The sequence below is a fragment of the Acomys russatus genome, chromosome 25 (assembly GCF_903995435.1).
Source record: "Acomys russatus chromosome 25, mAcoRus1.1, whole genome shotgun sequence".
Lineage (NCBI taxonomy): Eukaryota > Metazoa > Chordata > Mammalia > Rodentia > Muridae > Acomys > Acomys russatus.
The window spans coordinates 50,342,757-50,360,631 of NC_067161.1; the positions used below are offsets into that span (position 1 = coordinate 50,342,757).

At 50.6% G+C, this 17,875-nt stretch overlaps 2 protein-coding genes across 2 annotated transcripts in view; one reads left to right on the forward strand and one right to left on the reverse strand.

Annotated features, from left to right (window-relative positions):
• The window catches only part of Gps2 (G protein pathway suppressor 2), a 177,628-nt gene that overhangs the window by 108,840 nt on the left and 50,913 nt on the right, over positions 1–17,875 (forward strand). The gene's annotated exons all lie outside the window — the stretch shown is intronic.
• On the reverse strand, positions 296–6,089 carry Tnk1 (tyrosine kinase non receptor 1). Its single transcript, XM_051167487.1, has 12 exons — positions 5,924–6,089; positions 5,710–5,780; positions 5,418–5,609; positions 4,928–5,083; positions 4,538–4,821; positions 3,936–4,209; positions 2,825–2,919; positions 2,329–2,493; positions 2,008–2,087; positions 934–1,232; positions 753–848; positions 296–654 (listed from the first exon to the last, which is right to left on the reverse strand). The coding sequence occupies exons 1-12, from the start codon at positions 6,084–6,086 to the stop codon at positions 541–543; spliced, it is 1,989 nt and encodes a 662-aa protein (XP_051023444.1). The 5' UTR covers positions 6,087–6,089; the 3' UTR covers positions 296–540.

The window sequence follows — 17,875 nt, forward strand, 5'->3', positions numbered from 1 at the left end:
AGGTAACCACAACAGCTGGGGTAGAGTTGGCCATCCCATAATCTGCAGTATTTGGATTAAGGGGGAGAAAAAAATTTCAAGTCCAAAAAGTCTGTTTTCATCACCCCTGGTGATTCTGGACCAAACCAAAACCCCCAAGTCAGTATCTAAGATGGGTGCCCCATAGAGCCTAGTGAGGTAGCTAATACCAGTTCTAACGGTTGCCCCATGGTTCAGTACAGCTACTTGATTGTTGTCTGTAGCGAGTAGAGGCCTCCTTGGCATCTTCTTTCCCCCCAAGTCGTATTCAATTGGGAATGCATCAGGCGGAGTGTACCCCATCCTTCTTGGTCCGGTCAGAGGTTCTGAAGAGGTCAAGGAGCAGGGTGTGCAGGAAGCACTAACCAGTGCATGACCTCAGGTGCCCCACGCACCCCTGACACCTCCTTACAGCAGTAAGATCTCCCTTGGTGAAAAGTCCGTCTCCGTCAAGCCATCGTGCTTCTGATTGGTCCCGTAAGACTAGGCCCTAAGTGGTACCCATCCCCAAGGATGCAGAGTTCAGGACCGGGCCAGGATGTAGCGACTGGCCGCTGACAGGTCCCACTGGTGATGCTCCAGGATGCGACGACAGTCGGCTCTGGACCGGTTACTGAGGTGGAAGAGCTGGTCTACCTATGTGAGCAGGAGGGGCGGCAGCTGACCACTAGAGGGCAGAGCAGGAGGCAAGGCGGGAACAGACAGAAGGGTCTAGCTTTGAGAGCGAGCCTTACCTTGAGGTTGCGGATGGCAGAAGCCACATCGCCCCTGGTGGTTCTAAGGGCCACTTGGCACTCCTGGTAGGTGACCCCATGCACACTCAGCTCTACCTGGGGATGATGACAAATCCTTGTTCAGCCTTTGTCCCCGACCTCCAGGCTCTTTGAACACCAAGTTGTTCCACTGAGATCTTACCTCTGTTACCTTCCTCTGCCACTCAGGGTCTGACAAGAGGCCTCCAGAGGGGACAGTGGCTTTGCTGGCTCCAGGTACCCCAGTGCGGTGATCATTCAAGGGTCCTCTTTGGGGCCAGGGAGGCTGTGCTTTGTGGGGCTGGGTGGGCTGAGAAGAGCTGGAGATAAAAGTTGGGCGTGGAGGCAGGTCTGGGAGTCCCTGGGGCATAGCTCTTGTGTGTCGAAGTTCAGGGGGACTCGAACCACCTCCTGTGGGCCGAGGGCCTAGGGACAGAATTGACTCCAGACTCCTGGAAATGCCTTCAGAGTTGAGAAAGAAACAGCTTGAGAGGCGGCCAAACCTTTCTACTCTCTGTCTATCTGCACCGACTGGTCACTGACAGGTCCCACTGGTGATGTGGGACAGCCATGTGATTTCATAAGAATATTTAGATAAGCGCGCAGGCCCTGAACTCAGGTGTCTATATGTTAGGTGAGACAGTAGGACAGGTATGCAAATGGCATCAAGGCAGTTAGGAGCCCAAAGAACAGTATTTGGGGACCAGAGGCAGGAGATGCTGTCCAGTGGGGGGGGGGGGTCCGGAGCATCTTCACTCTTAAGGTCTTAAAGTATGCCAGGAGGTGATGCACACACCTTTAATCTCAGCACTCGGGAGGCAGAGAGGCAGGCAGATCTCTGAGTTCAAGGCCAGCCTGATCTACAGAGTGAGTTCCAGGACAGCTCCAAGGCTACACAGGAAAACCCTGTCTCAAAAAACCAAAATAAGCCAGGCTGTGGTGGCGCATGGCTTTAATTCCAGCACTCGGGAGGCAGAGGCAGGCGGGTCGCTGTGAGTTCGAGGCCAGCCTGGTCTACAAAGCAAGTCCAGGACAGCCAGGGCTATTACACAGAGAAACCCTGTCTCGAAAAACCAAAATCAAACAAACCAAACAAAAAATCAAAATAAATAAATAGTTGTCTCTCCAAAGACAGGATTTGAAGGAAGAGAATTCTGTGTGCAAAGGTATGGGTTCAGGGCTGGGAGAGGGGAATTGGAGGATTGTTCCCCGAGTCCCTGAGTGCCACCACATTCACCTTTCATCCTCTGCAGGGCCACTTTCCTTCTCTGGCTCTGTGCTGGGGGTAGATCCTGAGACGTTGTCCTCTCCCTGTCCCTGTCAGAGAGTGATCTGTTCATCCCCCACTACTCACCCACATCGTGGCCCCCTTCCAAAAAAAGGGGGGCCGGGGGCTCTCACACATGCTGAGACCCACAGGGGACACTCCAGCTGGAGACAGCCCCATTCTCATGCCTCCACCGATTCTGTTCCCAAGTTTGCTCCCAGAGAAATGACTATATTTCTTTGGTCAGTCCCACCGACCCAACCCTGCCCCCTAACCCTTTCAGTGCCTCACCCATCAGGGCTCCCTCGGCATCTCTCTCCACGGGCAGGGGAAGCTCTGGGACCTGGATGGGCGACTGGTGAGCCCCCCAAGTCTGCTAGTGTCACTGCTGAAGCCGGAAAGTTGCCCACTTTGAGAGTGCGACCATTCTGGCCTTTCCAGCTTGTGGTGTCTGGGCTGAGGGAAGAGGGGCTGGTGAGGGAAGTGGGACCGGGGAGAGTGGCAGTCAGTCCCGCGCCATGCTCTGCCAGTCCAGCTGTGTCTCCTGGCCACATCTGCCTGGAGGAAGGAAAGCCTTCTCTCCAGCACAGAAAGGGCCGCTGTGAACCAGGGAGGGCTCCGGCGGGGAGCATGGGACTGCACTGGAGCACAGCGGAGGCAGGGGGTGGGGGGCATGGGGGGTGGGGACCCAAAAGACCAACATCCAAGGAGAAAATGGGAGCAGCCAGGAGTCAAGGTGGCTGGGAGGGCACTCCCCTGGGGATGCTTAGGGATGTTAGGTTGTCACCTGCCATCAATGACAGTGATGGGATCGCCGGGCTCCATCCGCAAAGCACCTGGCTCTGTGACTTCCCTCACACAGCGCACCTCAGAAAGCCTGGCCTATGGAGACGGAGGAAAAGGTGTCTGGGCTTTTGGCCTAAGTCATAAGGGTGATAAAGCCAAAATAAAGGACCTTCCTCTGTGTCAATCTAATAAATACTCACCAGGTGTGTCCTCTGTGTGCCCATCCCTGTCTCCCCATTGCAACAAACACAAAGTGTGGTGGGGTTGCTGACCTGCACTCCACGGCATACTGGACATGGGATGCAAAAAGAACCTTGTCTCTGTTTAAGGGGACCAAGGGAGAACCATTCTGTTCCCTTCTTTTCTTTTTTGTTTTTTGAGACAGGGTCTCTCTGTGTAGCCTTGGCTGTCCTGGACCTACTCTGTAGACCAGGCTGGCCTTGAACTCATGGAGATCAGCCTGCCTCTGCCTCCTGAGTGCTGGGATTAAGGGTGTATGCCACCACTCCCGGCTCTGTTCCTTTCTTTTATTCTACACCCAAACCCACCAGGTCTGCCTCCCGCACACCTCAGTGGTATTTCTGCTCCTCCCCTGGCCAACTGCCTCCACTCTGACCTGGAGCTTTTGCTCACCTGTGCCTCCCAGCACTGCCAGTGTCTTGCTTTGTGCCATTCTCCGACCTAGCTAGACTGAAATAAGTGCTCACATCCACCCCCTTCCACGGCTCCCAAGTGCCCCGGCAGTGGAGACCAAGTGCTTTCACAGCAGACAGTCTGATCTAGGGACCAGCTCTGAAGTCACGTGGACAGTGCCACTGTCAATCCTTCCACTTACTGGGTGACTTTACAGAAGTCACTGCTAACCTATCAGCATCCGAACTGCTCTATCTGTAAATAGAGATTAAGAATCAACACCTCGCCAGGCGTGGTGACGCACGCCTGTAATCCCAGCACTCGGGAGGCAGAGGCAGGCGGATCGCTGTGAGTTCGAGGCCAGCCTGGTCTAAGTGAGTCCAGGATAGGCAAGGATACAAAGAAAGCCTGTTTCAAAAAACATAACAAAAACAAAAAAGAAAGAAAGAAAGGCTTATCTGGAGAGTTGAGGTCCCCACCTCTTGAAGTAGCCCTTCCAGGCAGGAAAAGCTGGGCCGGTCTGCAGGGTGAGGGGCCCAGCAACGCAAGGCGAGGGAGTACAGGGCCCTGGAACAGAGCCGAGGCCTCGGCAGCCTGGCTCGGTCCTTCTCCAGCCGGTGAAGGAGGAGGTATGGTGGAACACCTGCCCACGGCTCCTCGCCTCCGGAAAACATTTCCCACAGTGTCACACCAAACATCCACACATCAGAGGCAGATGAGAAGGCTCCCTGGCGTAGGCTCTCTGGGGCACACCTGAGGAAAATGGAAGTTGAAGGCAGCCAGGGCTGTGCACCCCCTCGCTTGTTGCCTTCTCGGCCCCCCATCCCTTCCTTCAACCCCCACCCCCACCCGCCCCATTAGTCTCAGAAACTTTCTCCAGTGCATTTTGACCTGATGACACCTCTGTCCCGCCTCCTCTAGAAGACTAACAACCACTTCCTGTCCCCAACACACACACACACACACACACACACACACACACACACACACACACACACACTACCCCGCCCTAGTTGCAAGCTGGCTGGCTGCAGCTCTCCAGCCCCGCCTCAAGCCAGACCGCCAGAGTAAGCGCCCTCACCAGGCATAGGGGATGGGACGGGGGCCGCCCATGACATAGCGACCCCGGGCGCCGCCCAGCGGCCGCACCAATCCAAAATCCGCCACTTTGATCGTTCGAGGTGAGGCCAGCAGCAGGTTGCGGGTAGCGAGATCACGGTGCACTAACCCACAGGACCCCAAGTACGCCATGGCTCCTGCCAACTGACGCAGAAAGAGGCACAGTAGGGCCACGGGCAGTGGGGACGTCGGCGCTGGGGCAGTCAAACGCGCATGCAGGGAGCCCAGTGGTGCCAGTTCCATCACCTGCAGGAACACAGTGTCATGTCAGCCATGATCTGGCTCCTGTGGTCTTTTCTTGCTCCACGCCAACCCTGGGGCTCCAAGGAAAGCAAGGTCCCTTTGTGTTTACCATCTGTAGAGGCTGGCCCAGGACGAGGCCATGCAGACGCAGCACGTGTGGATGTGTTAGCTTCATCATGACAGACACTTCCCGTAGGAAGTCCCCCAGCTCTGTGCCCATAGGACCCTGGGGACCCACACGGAGGGACTTGACAGCCACTGGGATCTAGAGGTGAGGGGAAACACCATCAAACACCCAGAGTAACAGGCTATGGCCGGAGCAGAGGGCATAAAGAATGAAGGAGGCAGTGTGCTGAGGTACCTTGGATTAAAGAAAGCCCCTTGGGCGGGGCGTGGTGGCGCATGCCTTTAATCCCAGCACTCAGGAGGCAGAGGCAGGCAGATCGCTGTGAGTTCGAGGCCAGCCTGGTCTACAAAGTGAGTCGAGGACAGCCCAGGCTACACATAGAAACTCTGTCTTGAAAAACAAAAACAAAGCAAAACAAAACAAAAAAACAAAAGAAAAAGGAAGAAAGAGAGAAAGCCCCGTGGGCACTCACACTCTGGCCACTGGGCAGCGTCCATAGCCCTCGATGTACAACGCCAAAGCAGCCTGAGCCCAGCAGCTCCCCTCTGCACACAGCACTCTCTGGAATCAGACACTTGAGTCCCCCCTCCGGGTCATGGAGGCACAGAAGGCTGCCTGAGCGTGGGGGGGTCTCCTTCGGCTCAGGAGCAAACCCCCCAAGGATCTGAAATAGGAGTAGGAATTCAGGTGTGTGCAACCCTGACTAACCCTAACCCACCTGTCATTCCTCAAGCACCGCCGCCGCCGCCGCCGCCGCCACATACCTTGTTGACCCAGTTCTTAGATTTGACGCCCGAACGGTACTTTTTCAGGGCTTCAGCAAGTCTGCGCTGGGCTGGGGAAGGGCAGAATGAGAGGAGTGAGAATGCTGTGGAATCCAGAGAACTGACAGGCAAGACGTCTGAAGTCTGGGGGAACCAGGACCAACACCTGGGAGGGCTGGGGAAGCTACAGGGCCTTCAGGCAGGGGGTCCTCACCAGGCCTGCCCATGCCAATGCTGTCCAGGTCCTCAGGCCTTACAAAGTCAAAGTGTTCTGGCCGAGTGACGTTAAGTTCCTCAAGGATGGGCCGGTAAAACTGGGCCAGCTGGACGTCCCGGAGCAGCCGAAGTAGCCACAGGGACCTGGCTTCAGGGAGCATGTCTGGATAAGGACCTCTGAGGGGTGTGGCAGACTGCTTTAAATGTATATAGCCTAGGGCAGGCACCAAAGACACAAGAGACAGAATCTCAACAGCCACCCTCAACACATCAGAAACACTCAGGTACACAAGGAGAGACAGAGAGAGATACGGAGGAACTTAGCCAGCCACTTGCACGTGTGTACACACACACACACACACACACACACACACACACACACACACACACACACACACCTCTGGTAGCCTACTCCCATCCCCAAGGCTGAGAAATCTGCTCCCTCGTGCTTTTGGGATTTCAGACTATTGCCTGCCCACTCGACCAAGCCCAGCTATGTTCTAACTCTACAGCAGTGGTTCTCAGTCTGCCTAACACTGCGACCTGTTAATACAGTTCCTCATGTTGTGGTGACCTCGAGCCATAAAGTTGTTTTCATCACTACTTCATAACTGCAGGGATTTTGCTTCTGTTATGAATCCTAATGTAAACATTTTTGGAGATAAGAGGTTTGCCAAGGTGGGGGGTCACGACCCAAAGGTTGGAAGCCGCTGCTTTAGAGCTATGGCACACGGCCCCGTACTACGGACATTCAAATACTCCGCCACTTAGTCCTGAGGCACACCTCTGCACACATTTACTCATATACAATGGAAAACATCTCCTCTCTTCATATGAGACAAAAATGTCTTGTACCAAACACACACTGGAGACACCCAGATACGCTGACACACCACACCTCAGGCACATAGGAACACACACACATACACACACAGACCTACAGATATGCCACAAAACATGCCTGAGACAATCAGATACATGTCCTCAAGTCCACGACAATTCCCATACACTTCCACAAAATGCAGGCGTGCTGCCACACACCCTCACGCAGGTGTACTACCTCCACAAATCAACGATGCCTACATAAATAATTCCGCCACGCGTATCTGAGACACCGAGGGTCGCATATACACAAACACAAAAACCGAGGACCTACTGCCACCTCATCCCAGTGACGTCCAGCGTCCTCACGGCTTCTTAAACACCCGAGGCCGCCACATTAGAAATTAAATTGGTATCTGTGCTGGGCTGCCAAGCTCAGACGCCATTCACAAGGCCACCTCGGCTGCCAGGTGTGTGGTCCTAACACACCCACCCGAGCGCAGGTCCCGGTACAGAGCCCAGGTGCTCTCCTGCGTCACTCAGCCCAAGCTGGCTTCCAAGCACTTTCACCTGCCGTTACTAAACAGAGCTCTAGGCCTCTGGGTTCCGACTGCCTGCCCAGAGACTCCTTTACACACCTGCCTGTGTCCTTGATCCTGCAGTAGTAGTTAAACCACCAGGGAGTCCTGGATGGCGGGGGAGTGCGCATGGGGACGGGGGGGGGGGGGATGGGAGCCCTGGGGGAGCTGGCCACCCTAGGAGGCCTGGGAACAGACAGCAGGAGAAGAAGATTCAGGCCCAGAGAGAGACCCTGCGTTGCTCACAAATAGGAAGGGAAGAGCTGGAGACGGCAGCTCGGAAGAAACGCTGAGTGGGAAAGGATCCAGCGACGCACCCCAAAGGAATCCTGCAAGTCCCAGCCCCGGGCGCCCCTTCTAGGTGCGGACTCTCACCTGGCGGAGGCGGAAGAGGCAGCTGCGGAGCCGCCCAAGTAGCCGGCATTAAATGCTAAGAAGGGCGGGACCCCAAGGCCCGGAGGGCGGGTCCTGGAAGGTGGCCCTGAGCAATCGAGGACCAATTCCCTGGTGGCACTTTGTGTGGGACTCCCAGGCTGCGCCCCTCCCATATTCAGGGCAGGTGAGCCTCTAGGTGGAGCTTAACCTCCCTTCCGCTTGCCTTTTTCCCCCCCACAGTCTTGGCTGGCTTCCTTTCTCTGCTCACTTCTCTCCCTCCTGTCCCTGTTCCTGTCCCTGTCCCACGTGCCCTCCCTTCCCAGACCTGGTAGTTGCAGGGTAGGTTAAGCGGGACATAGGCACTGCCTTTAGGAGAGAGGCTCTAACAGGCATTTCCTAAGTCTTGAAGGGAAAGCCAAGGTACAGGATGCTTCAGGATGAAGGAGTGGGGAGGGTTTGGGGGGGGTGCGGCGGGGATGTTGGTGCTGGGGACGTCAGCTCTGGTCCTAGACAGAGTCAAGAAGTTTCTTGTCCTCCGATTAGACGCGCTGCCTAATTGCTCCCTCTACATCTGTCCCACTTGATCCACTGAAGGCTCAGCAGGGCAGGAAATGGGCCTGTCTTACCGTGGTGACTGAAGTCCCTGGGCCAGTGTAGGCGGGTAGCAGGTGTGTGCGTTGGTTGTAAAGCAACGTCAGTCCATCGGGTCGGATGCTTTCTGTGCACGATCCGTATTATCCCCTGCCTTTAAAATGCCTTTGGTGTGTTTTGTTTTTGTTTTTGTTTTTAAGATTTATTCATTTATTATGTATACCGTGCTCTGCCTGCATGTACACCTGCAGGCTAGTAGAGGGCACCAGATCTCATTATAGATGGTTGTGAGCCACCATGTGGTTGCTGGGAATTGAATTCAGGACCTCTGGTAGTGCAGGCGGTGCTCTTAACTCCTGAGCCATCTCTCCAGCTCTTGTTATGATTTCTTGTACAGTACTTAGATAATGATTCTGCTCTATTTATTCTGTGCACTGTGTTACATTTCTTCTCTCCATGAACTCACAATTTTTGTAAAAAAAAAAAAAAAAATCAGATTTGGAAAACTCTCAGCCAGTATCTCTTCTTATTACCTACTGAGTGTTGTAATTAAACGTGTGTGTTGCCGTGCCCAGTCAGCTTCTCCTTATAGGTAGGAGTATACTGAGATGACCATATTTCAGAGATGGTGACACACTCCTGCAGTCTCAGAATTCAGAGGTGGAGGTGGCATAAGTTCAGCCCGAAGCTACATAGGAAGACCCTGTCCCCCAAACCAAGCAGAGCTTATGGGGTGTAGCTCAGTGGTAGCTCTTTACTGAGGCCCAGCTTATGTGCAGGTCCTGGTGACACGTTTAGAAATACAGTTCAACGGAACTGTAGCACCGTGTACACCCATCCCCGCAGACAGCGCTCCATCTTGGCATCCCAGCTGCTCAGGAGGTGGAGCAGAGCCTCAAGTGCAGGGTAGTTCAAGGACAGCCCGGGCAACGCAGTGAGACCATGCCTCAAAGAGAAATAAGGCCCTAGGTTCAATAATCACAGCACAAAAAAACCAAAACAAAACAAAACCACCACCACAACAACAAAAAACCATATCTCAGAAGCAGCTATTATTTTAATTTCTTGTTTAAAGGTTATGTGTATGGATGTTTTCCTTCCGTGTAGATCCATGCACCACCACCACCACATGCATGCCTGTGAACTTACAGGTGGTCCTAAGCTACCCTGCGGATGCTGAGGTTGAACCCAAGTCTTCTACAAGAGCAAGCAGTGCTCTTAACCCCTGAGGCATCTCTGCAGCCTCTCTTTCATGTACATTTAATCATTACAAACCTCCATAGTCACCAAGCGCTCAACTGGTGCACAGACATATACATAAGCAAGACACCCACACACATAAAATTTAAAATGAAACTCTGTGTTTACGCCAGGCATGGTGGCACACGCCTTTAAGCCTAACACTGAAGGAGGCAGAGGCAGGGGGATCGATGTGAGTTCGAGGCCAACATGGTCTACAAAGTGAGTCCAGGACAGCCAAGGCTATACAGAGAAACCCTGCCTCGAAAAAAAAAAAATCTGTGTTTAAAAATGTATATTAAGGTACTAAGATGCTTAGTAGTTAACATGTACTGGTTTTTTTGTTGTTGTTGTTTTGGTTTTTGTTTGTTTGTTTGGTTGGTTGGTTGGTTGGTGTTTTCAAGACAGGGTTCCTCTTGCAGTCCTGGCTGTCCTGGACTCACTTTGTAGACTGGCCTGTGGCTGTAATCTTGTCCAGAAACAACACAAGAAAGAAAGAAACAAAAGCGAGAAGCTACAGATCACTTTTGCCTGCTCATAACTGTCTTATAACTGGAGGTGCAGGTCCAGCAGGTCACGCACTTGCTGCCAAGCCTGCTGATTGTCCTTCAACCCCCGGGTCCCACATGGAACAAGGAGAAAAACAACCCCTACAAGGTGTTGTTTGACCTCTGTGCATATACAAATACAGAAATAAATGTAAAAAAAAAATTACATAGTGTTGAGTTGCATCGATTTATTATTTGCTGTTAGCTTATTTCAATTTGCATAATGATTTTTTTGTTGCTGTTGTGGTTGTTGTTTTGTGTTTTGTGGGGAAGCTAAGGAACTTGAACCTAGGGCCTTATGCACACTAGGAAGACATTCTACCACTGAGCCATACCTCCAACCCTTAATCTGTTCTCTCTCTCTCTCTCTCTCTCTCTCTCTCTCTCTCTCTCTCTCTCTCTCTCTCTCTCTCTTTTTGAGACAGGGTTTCTCTGTGTAGCCTTGGCTGTCCTGGACTCACTTTGTAGACCAGGCTGGCCTCGAACTCACAGCGATCCACCTGCCTCTGCCTCCCCAGTGCTGGGATTAAAGGCATGTACCACCACGGCCCAACCCTTTTTGTTTGGTTGGTTTTTTTTGGGGGGGGGGTTTCGAGACAGGGTCTCTCTGTGTAGTCTTGGCTGTCCTAGACTTGATTTGTAGACCAGGCTGGCCTCAAACTCACAGCAATCCGCCTGCCTCTGCCTCCTGAGTGCTGAGATTAAAGGTGTGCACCACCACGCCCAGACGTCTGGTTGGTTTTCAAGACAGGGTTTTTCTATGCAGCATTGGATGTCCTGGAATTGCTCTATGAACTCACAGTCCTTGGTCTTGGGGGTACACGACTTTTTCATGAGCTCATTGCATACGGTTACCCTTTCTTCAAAGATCCCTCCAGTATTTGTTTTTGTTTGTTTGTTGATGTTTTGAAACAAGGTTTCTCTGTGTAGCATTGGCTGTCTTGGAACTCCCTTTGTAGACCAGGTTGGCCTCAAACTCACAGAGATCCACCTGCCTCTGTCTCCCTGAGTGCTGGGATCACAGGTGTGTGCCACCCCCACGCCCACCTCCCTTGATTTTATATAATGCCTTTAGGAGTTACCTATGGATCCCAGAATGGTGAGCCACAATTGTAATTTAAGTATTGAGGATGCCAGGATAGGAAGATCACTTTGAGAGTTTGGGGCCAGCCTGGGCTACAGAGTGAGACGGTCAGAAACCAAATAAAACAAAATGAATAATTCATAATGCTGTTTACATTAACAGTAATACTTTACTGTGGGCTAAAATTAAATTATACTGATTTTTTTTGTTTGTTTCTTTTTAAAGATTTGTTTATTTATTATTATATATTATTATGTATATAGTACTTGGCCTGCAGGTACACCTACAGGCCAGAAGAGGGCATCAGATCACAGTAGATATGATGGGGAGCCACCATGTGGTTGCTGGGAATTGAACTCAGGACCTCTGGAAGAACAGTCAGTGCTCTTAACCCCTGAGCCATCTCTCCAGCTCCCTTTTTTCTTGGAGACAGGGTTTCTCTGTGTAGTCTTGCTTGGTCTGGACTCTCTTTGTAGACCAGGCTGGCCTCAAACTCACAGAGATCCACCTACCTCTGCCTCTGGAGTGCTGGGATTGAAGGCCTGTGCCACCACACTGGCTTTTTTTTTTTTTTTTTTTTAAAGACAAGGACTTGAGCCTGGCATGGTGGTGCCCACCTTTAATCCCAGCACTCGGGAGGCAGAGGCAGGCGGATCACTGTGAGTTCGAGGCCAGCCTGGTCTACAAAGCAAGTTCAGGACAGCCAAGGCTACATAGAGAAACCTTGTCTAAAAAAACCAAAAAACCAAAAAAAAAAAAAAAAAAAGACAAGCACTTGCTGGAGAGACGGCTCAGTGGTTAAGAGCCCTGGAGCACCAGGAATGCGCTCGTGCAGGCGCGACACTCAGGGCAGCACCGGCGGTAACACCTTCAGTGCCAGCTCTCCGAAGGCAGAGGCAGGGGGACCAAGGTCAGACGGGTCTGTAGACAAGGCCTGTAGGACAGCTAAGGCTGCACAGAGAAACCCTGTCTTAAAACAAACAAAAGACAAGGTTTTACTATGTAGCTCAAGCTAGTCTCACGAGTTCCTGGGTAAACCCGGCGTGGTGGCCCAGGCCTTTAATCCCAGCACTCAGGAGGCAGAGGCAGGTGGATCGCTGTGAGTTCGAGGCCAGCCTGGTCAACAAAGTGAGTCTAGGACAGTCAAGGCTACACAGAGAAACCCTGTCTTGGTAAATAAAAAAAAAAAAAAAAAAAAAAAAAAAAAGATCCAAGGGGACTTAATGCCTCTAGGCTCTAGCCTCTGTGGGCACCTGTACCCACAAAAAACTAACCCATGTATACATAATGTTTTCATTTGTTTGAGACACATTCTGAATACTTAACATTGCCTGTCCAGGGACTTATTATGTAGAGTAGACTGGCTGGGAACTCATGGAGGTGTGCTTACCTTTGCCTCGGAAGTGTGGAAATTCAAATTACGCACTACCACAGCAGGCTACACATCATTTAAAGTCATAAAAATTTAAAACTTAAAAAAAAAAAATTATCGGATCGCTGTGAGTTCGAGGCCAGCTTGGTCTACAAAGTGAGTCCAGGATGGCCAAGGCTACACAGAGAAACCCTGTCTCGAAAAACAAAAATGCTGAGTGAATGGAGACAGACAAAAGAAAACATATTTATGATTCTGTTTATATAAAGTTTAGGAAATACAAACCAGAGGAACACAAGTAAGGAAGTGATTGAGAAGATTATAGGAAGTGACTGATTATGGACATGTATAGGAAGCTGTCGGGACAGCAGTTATTTCCACTACCCTGACTGCAATGAAGGCTTCCTGGTTACACATTCTCACCAAAACTTGTCAAATTACACCTGGGAGAAACCCTGTCTCGAAAACCAAAAAAAGAAAAAAAAAAATTATCAGATTAGCTGGGCATGATGGTACATGCCTGTAATCCCAGCACTCGGGAGGCAGAGGCAAGTGGATTGTTGTGAGTTCAAGGCCAGCCTGGTCTACAAAGCAAGTCTAGGACAGCCATGGCTACACAGAGAAACCCTGTATCCAAAAAGAAAAGAAAAGAAATCCAATGAATAAAAACAACGTAAATACCTTTAGTCAGGGTGTTAGATCTAAGAAGGAACTTAGGAGCTGTGTGTGGTTCGCTCCTGCAGCCCAGCACTCAGTCGGCTGAGCAGGCCTCCAGTTGGAGGCCAACACTGGTTAATTGGTGGATCCCAGATCATTGGATCTATGTCCCAATACATCACCAGTGATGACAAAAAACCAACCGATTGGCTTGGAGATGTTGCTCAGCCGTAGAGCACTTCCCTAACATGTGGAAAGTCCTCAGACCAATTCCCAGAACCACAGAAACAAATACATTAAAAACAAAACAAAAAACCCAAACCAACTAATGGTATCTCATTGTGAGCCCATGGGAGATAGCTTAGCAGGTCGAGGCATTGGAGGGCACTCTGGAGTCTGACCCCTAGAACCCACATTAAAAAGCAAATATTTAGCCTGGCATGGAGCTGCAAGTTTCAGACCAGCCAGGGCTACAGAGATCTTAAAAAAAAAAATTGGGCTGGAGAGATGGCTCAGAGGTTAAGAGCACTGTCTGTTCTTCCAGAGGTCCTGAGTTCAATTCCCAGCAACCACATGGTGGCTCACAACCATCTATACTGAGATCTGATGCCCTCTTCTGGCCTGCAGGTGTACATGCAGGCAGAGCACTGTATACAAAAAAATTTTTTTAATTATGTTTTTTAAAAAATTTGAATGCAGTGGCATACATCTATAAGCCCCAACACTCCATTGGTGAGATGGAAAACTGAGACAGGAGGATTGCCCAGAAGCTGTTGTAAGCCAGCTGGCCTGGGGTACAGGACACAGCAGCAGACAGAGTAGTGGGAAGACCCAGGGTGGATGGTGAGTCCTGAGTCCCAGAGATGCCCTCTTCTTGTTTTTGTTTGTTCGTTTTGTTTTTCAAGAGAGGGTTGCTCTGTGTAGCCCTGGCTGTCCTGGACTCACTTTGTAGACCAGGCTGGCCTCGAACTCACAGAGATCCGCCTGCCTCTGCCTCCGGAGGGCTGAGATTAAAGGCGTGTGCCACCACCACCTGGCTCAACAGCCCCCCCCCACACACTTTCTAGTAGCCTGCTTTTGTTCTTGGGTTTTTTTTTGTTTTTGTTTTGTTTTTGGTTTTGTTTTTTAGTTTTTCGAGACAGGGTTTCTCTGTGTAGCCTTGCCTATCCTGGACTCACTTGGTAGACCAGGCTGGCCTCGAACTCACAGCAATCCACAAGCCTCTGCCTCCTGAGTGCTGGGATTAAAGGCATGCTCCATTACTCAAGGCGATTTTTATATTCTGTAAATAAGTCCTCTGATAAGAATGTGTAATTGTTGTTTTGTTTTCCAAACAGAGGCACCTCGGGCTTCCTGTTGGGGGATGGTCTAATGTATTTTGATGATAATTAATAAAAAGCCATCCCATCTGGGCAGGGCAGATGAGATAGGTGTAGCTAAGGTTCCCGGGGTTTGGGAGAGAGGAATCCTGGGAAGAAGAGAGGAGGGTCCCGGGAAGGGAAGAGAGGAAGGCTGCCATGGGTTAGATGGAAGAGAAGCACGTGGCCCGCCCAGATGAAGAACATTAACAAGTATTTGGATGCCGGGTGGTGGTGGCGCACGCCTTTAATCCCAGCCCTCGGGAGGCAGAGGCAGGCGGATCTCTGTGAGTTCGAGACCAGCCTGGTCTACAAAGTGAGTCCAGGACAGCCAGGGCTACATAGAGAGACTGTCTCAAAAAACCAAAAACCAAAACAAAACAAAACAAAAAACCCAAGTATTTGGGATTATAGATAGGAGGCATCTTCATAGAAATTATTAGAAGCAGATGGCATGGGATTGGGGCAGGTATCCCATACCTGCCACACTGCACTATGGGAAGTAGTTTAGAGGATTAATGCCTGCCCTGCCCCAGGTTAACTAAAGCTATTTTAAAATATAACAAGTGCCAGTGCCTTAATTGCTAGCCTGGCCTACTGCTAATACAGATAATGATTAATTAAGAACAACAGCTCCCTCTGCCCTCCTCATGTTTACTTACCCACAGGCATACGTACTTACACGTATGCACGGGCTCCATATGCACACATGATATATAAATACCACACATACATAAACGTTTAAGATTTCTATAGTTGGGCTGGAGAGGTGGCTCAGAGGTTAAGAGCACTCTGTTCTTCCATAGGTCCTGAGTTCAATTCCCAGCAACCATACGGTGACTCACAACCATGTGTAATGTGATCTGACACACTCCTCTGGCCTGCGGGTGTATATGCAGGCAGAGCACTGTATACATAATAAATAAATAAATAAATCTTTAAAAAATTTTTCTATAGTTTTGAGGCTAGGTATCACTGTGTAGGCCAGGCTGGCCTCAAACTTGTCTATGCCTCCTAAATCCTGGGCTTACAGGTGAGAGCCAGCAGGACTGGCCCCATTTGATGTTTAGACTCTAATTATACCTCTTTACAGGTATATATTTTTGTTTCTGTTGACTCTCACTTGTGATGAATTGCTTCCTTGTATGTGTAATGACTCATGATGGTGAGCTGAGGTACTATTGATCCTAATCTATAGGAATCACACGGCCGAAACCTGGAATGTTTTTCCCCAGTAAGAAATTTCAGTTGTTTCTGCCAGGAGCAGGAGATATAAGCGCCCTGAAGTGTCTCTCAGGAGGCCCAGGTTAGTGCAGCCGCCTCTGTCCACCACGCATCTTGAAAAGAAGTTACAAATCTGTATGCAATAGCAATACTGTTGTAAGTAGAGCTCCTGGGGGCTGATTAAGAGCTCAGTGGTTAAGAGCTCTGTCTTGCTCTTCCAAAGAACCCAGGTTCAATTCTCAGCACCCACATGGCAGCTCACAACTGTCTAATTCCAGCTCCAGGCAACCTGACACCCTCACACCAATGTGCGTGTACACACACACACACACACACACACACACACACGAAGTAGTAGAGGTCCTAACCTGAATTAAATGGATAGACACGTGATAATACAGAAAGAGAGCAAATGTGAGCAGTCTTTGCACTCCAGTACTGGAGAGGGAACCTAAGGCTTCGTGCACAATAGTCAACTGTTCTACCATCAAACCACAGCCCTGAGCAAATGCTTTTACAGGACTCCACAAAACTGAGGACCACGTGGCTGTTGAAAAGACACTCCAGGCCAAAGAGAGAGAGCAGGTAATGTCCAAGCTGGGGTAGCAAAATGGTTCATGGACAGAGGTGCTTGCCTGCCAAACTTGGTGACTATAGTTCAATCCCAAGGCTCCACATGATGAGAGAAAAGAAGCAATTCTCACAGTTGTTTTCTGACCTCCACAGGAATGCTGAGGAGCAGGTACACACACACACACACACACACACACACACACACACACACACACGAACGCGCCTTTAATCCCAGCACTCAGGAGGCAGAGGCAGGCGGATCGCTGTGAGTTTGAGGCCAGCCTGGTCTACAAAGCGAGTCCAGGGCAGCCAAGGCTACACAGAGAAACCCTGTCTCAAAAAACCAAAACCAAAACTAAACAAACAAACAAAAAACCATCCATCTATACTGGGATCTAATGCCTTCTTCTTGCGCGCAGGTGTATATACGGATAGAACAGTCATATACATGAAATAAATAAATAAATACATACATACATCTTTTAAAAAAGAAGAAGACCTCTCATCCCAAACCAAATGTACAGCTATGTAGATTGTTCTCCAGACCGTATGAAGTTGGAAGGAGGGGCCTCAAGGTCACCCTAGGCTACGAAAATTAGTAAGTAAATAAACAAATAGCCCTACAAAGGATGCTGACGAACAGCCTCCTGAAATGACGCATCGGGTAAGGTACAGGGACGGCGCAGGAGCTTCTGTGTGGTCTCTGGACCTGGTACCTCTCAGGTACCTTCGTGTGTTCGCCAGGCCCAATGACCGCTGAGCCGCGCTGTGCTGAGTTCATATGGAGGCTCCCTGTGCGGACATCACCCAAGCACCCTTCCCATATCTGGAGCTCGGGACTGAGGTTGACGGTCCCAACCACCTGGCAACAGCCTCCTTTCTCCTGAGCCTCCTCATTAGCATAAACCCAGGTGTGAGTGAAAGGGGGCTTAACCCAAACAGCAACAGGTGTTCCTGGCGCTGCAGTCACTCGGGAAACTCGAAGGTTTTAGGATCTCCATGGCAGGAACTGGGACAAAGACCAAATATACATTTCTTATTATATCCCAGCGTGACAGATGGAGAGGAGGCTGGGAATCAGGGCACTACAGCCTGGACTCCCGGCCGGCCTAGGTCTCCAGCCCGCCATCATGCCTCAGAAGGAAACACAGGCAGAGGCTCGCCCCCTGCTTCCATCTTTAGCTTGAGGAGAAAAAAACAAAAAGACCAGGGAATTAGCCTTTTGGGAAAAAAAAAATACATGGAATTAGCTTTTTGGGGTGCCTACCTCCCACCCCCTTGCTCCCCAATTGTATTTGTCTCTTCCTTTTGGACTTAGAAGTTTTTACTTCAGCCGTCCTCACTTCGCCTACTAGGGCAGTGGGATGTAGGGGTGTGCGTCTGGCCCAATCTGATCATCCTTAGGAAGCCCCTCCTCCAGGCTTTCCCATTAATCCCTGCCAGGAGGCCCAGACTCAGCACCACCCTTTCCCCAACCTCAGCCTTCCCTACAGACACACCCAAGATGAGCAGCCACATCTACACCAGCA

Coding starts and splice junctions, on each gene's coding strand:
- Tnk1 (XM_051167487.1), bottom strand. CDS start 6,086: ATGCTCCCTGAAGCCAGGTCCCTGTGGCTACTTCGGCTGCTCCGGGAC. Junction 4,210..4,537: donor CGTCCCATCCCCTATGCCTG/GTGAGGGCGCTT, acceptor CATTTTCCTCAG/GTGTGCCCCAGAGAGCCTAC. Junction 2,494..2,824: donor ATCACTGTCATTGATGGCAG/GTGACAACCTAA, acceptor CTCTTCCCTCAG/CCCAGACACCACAAGCTGGA.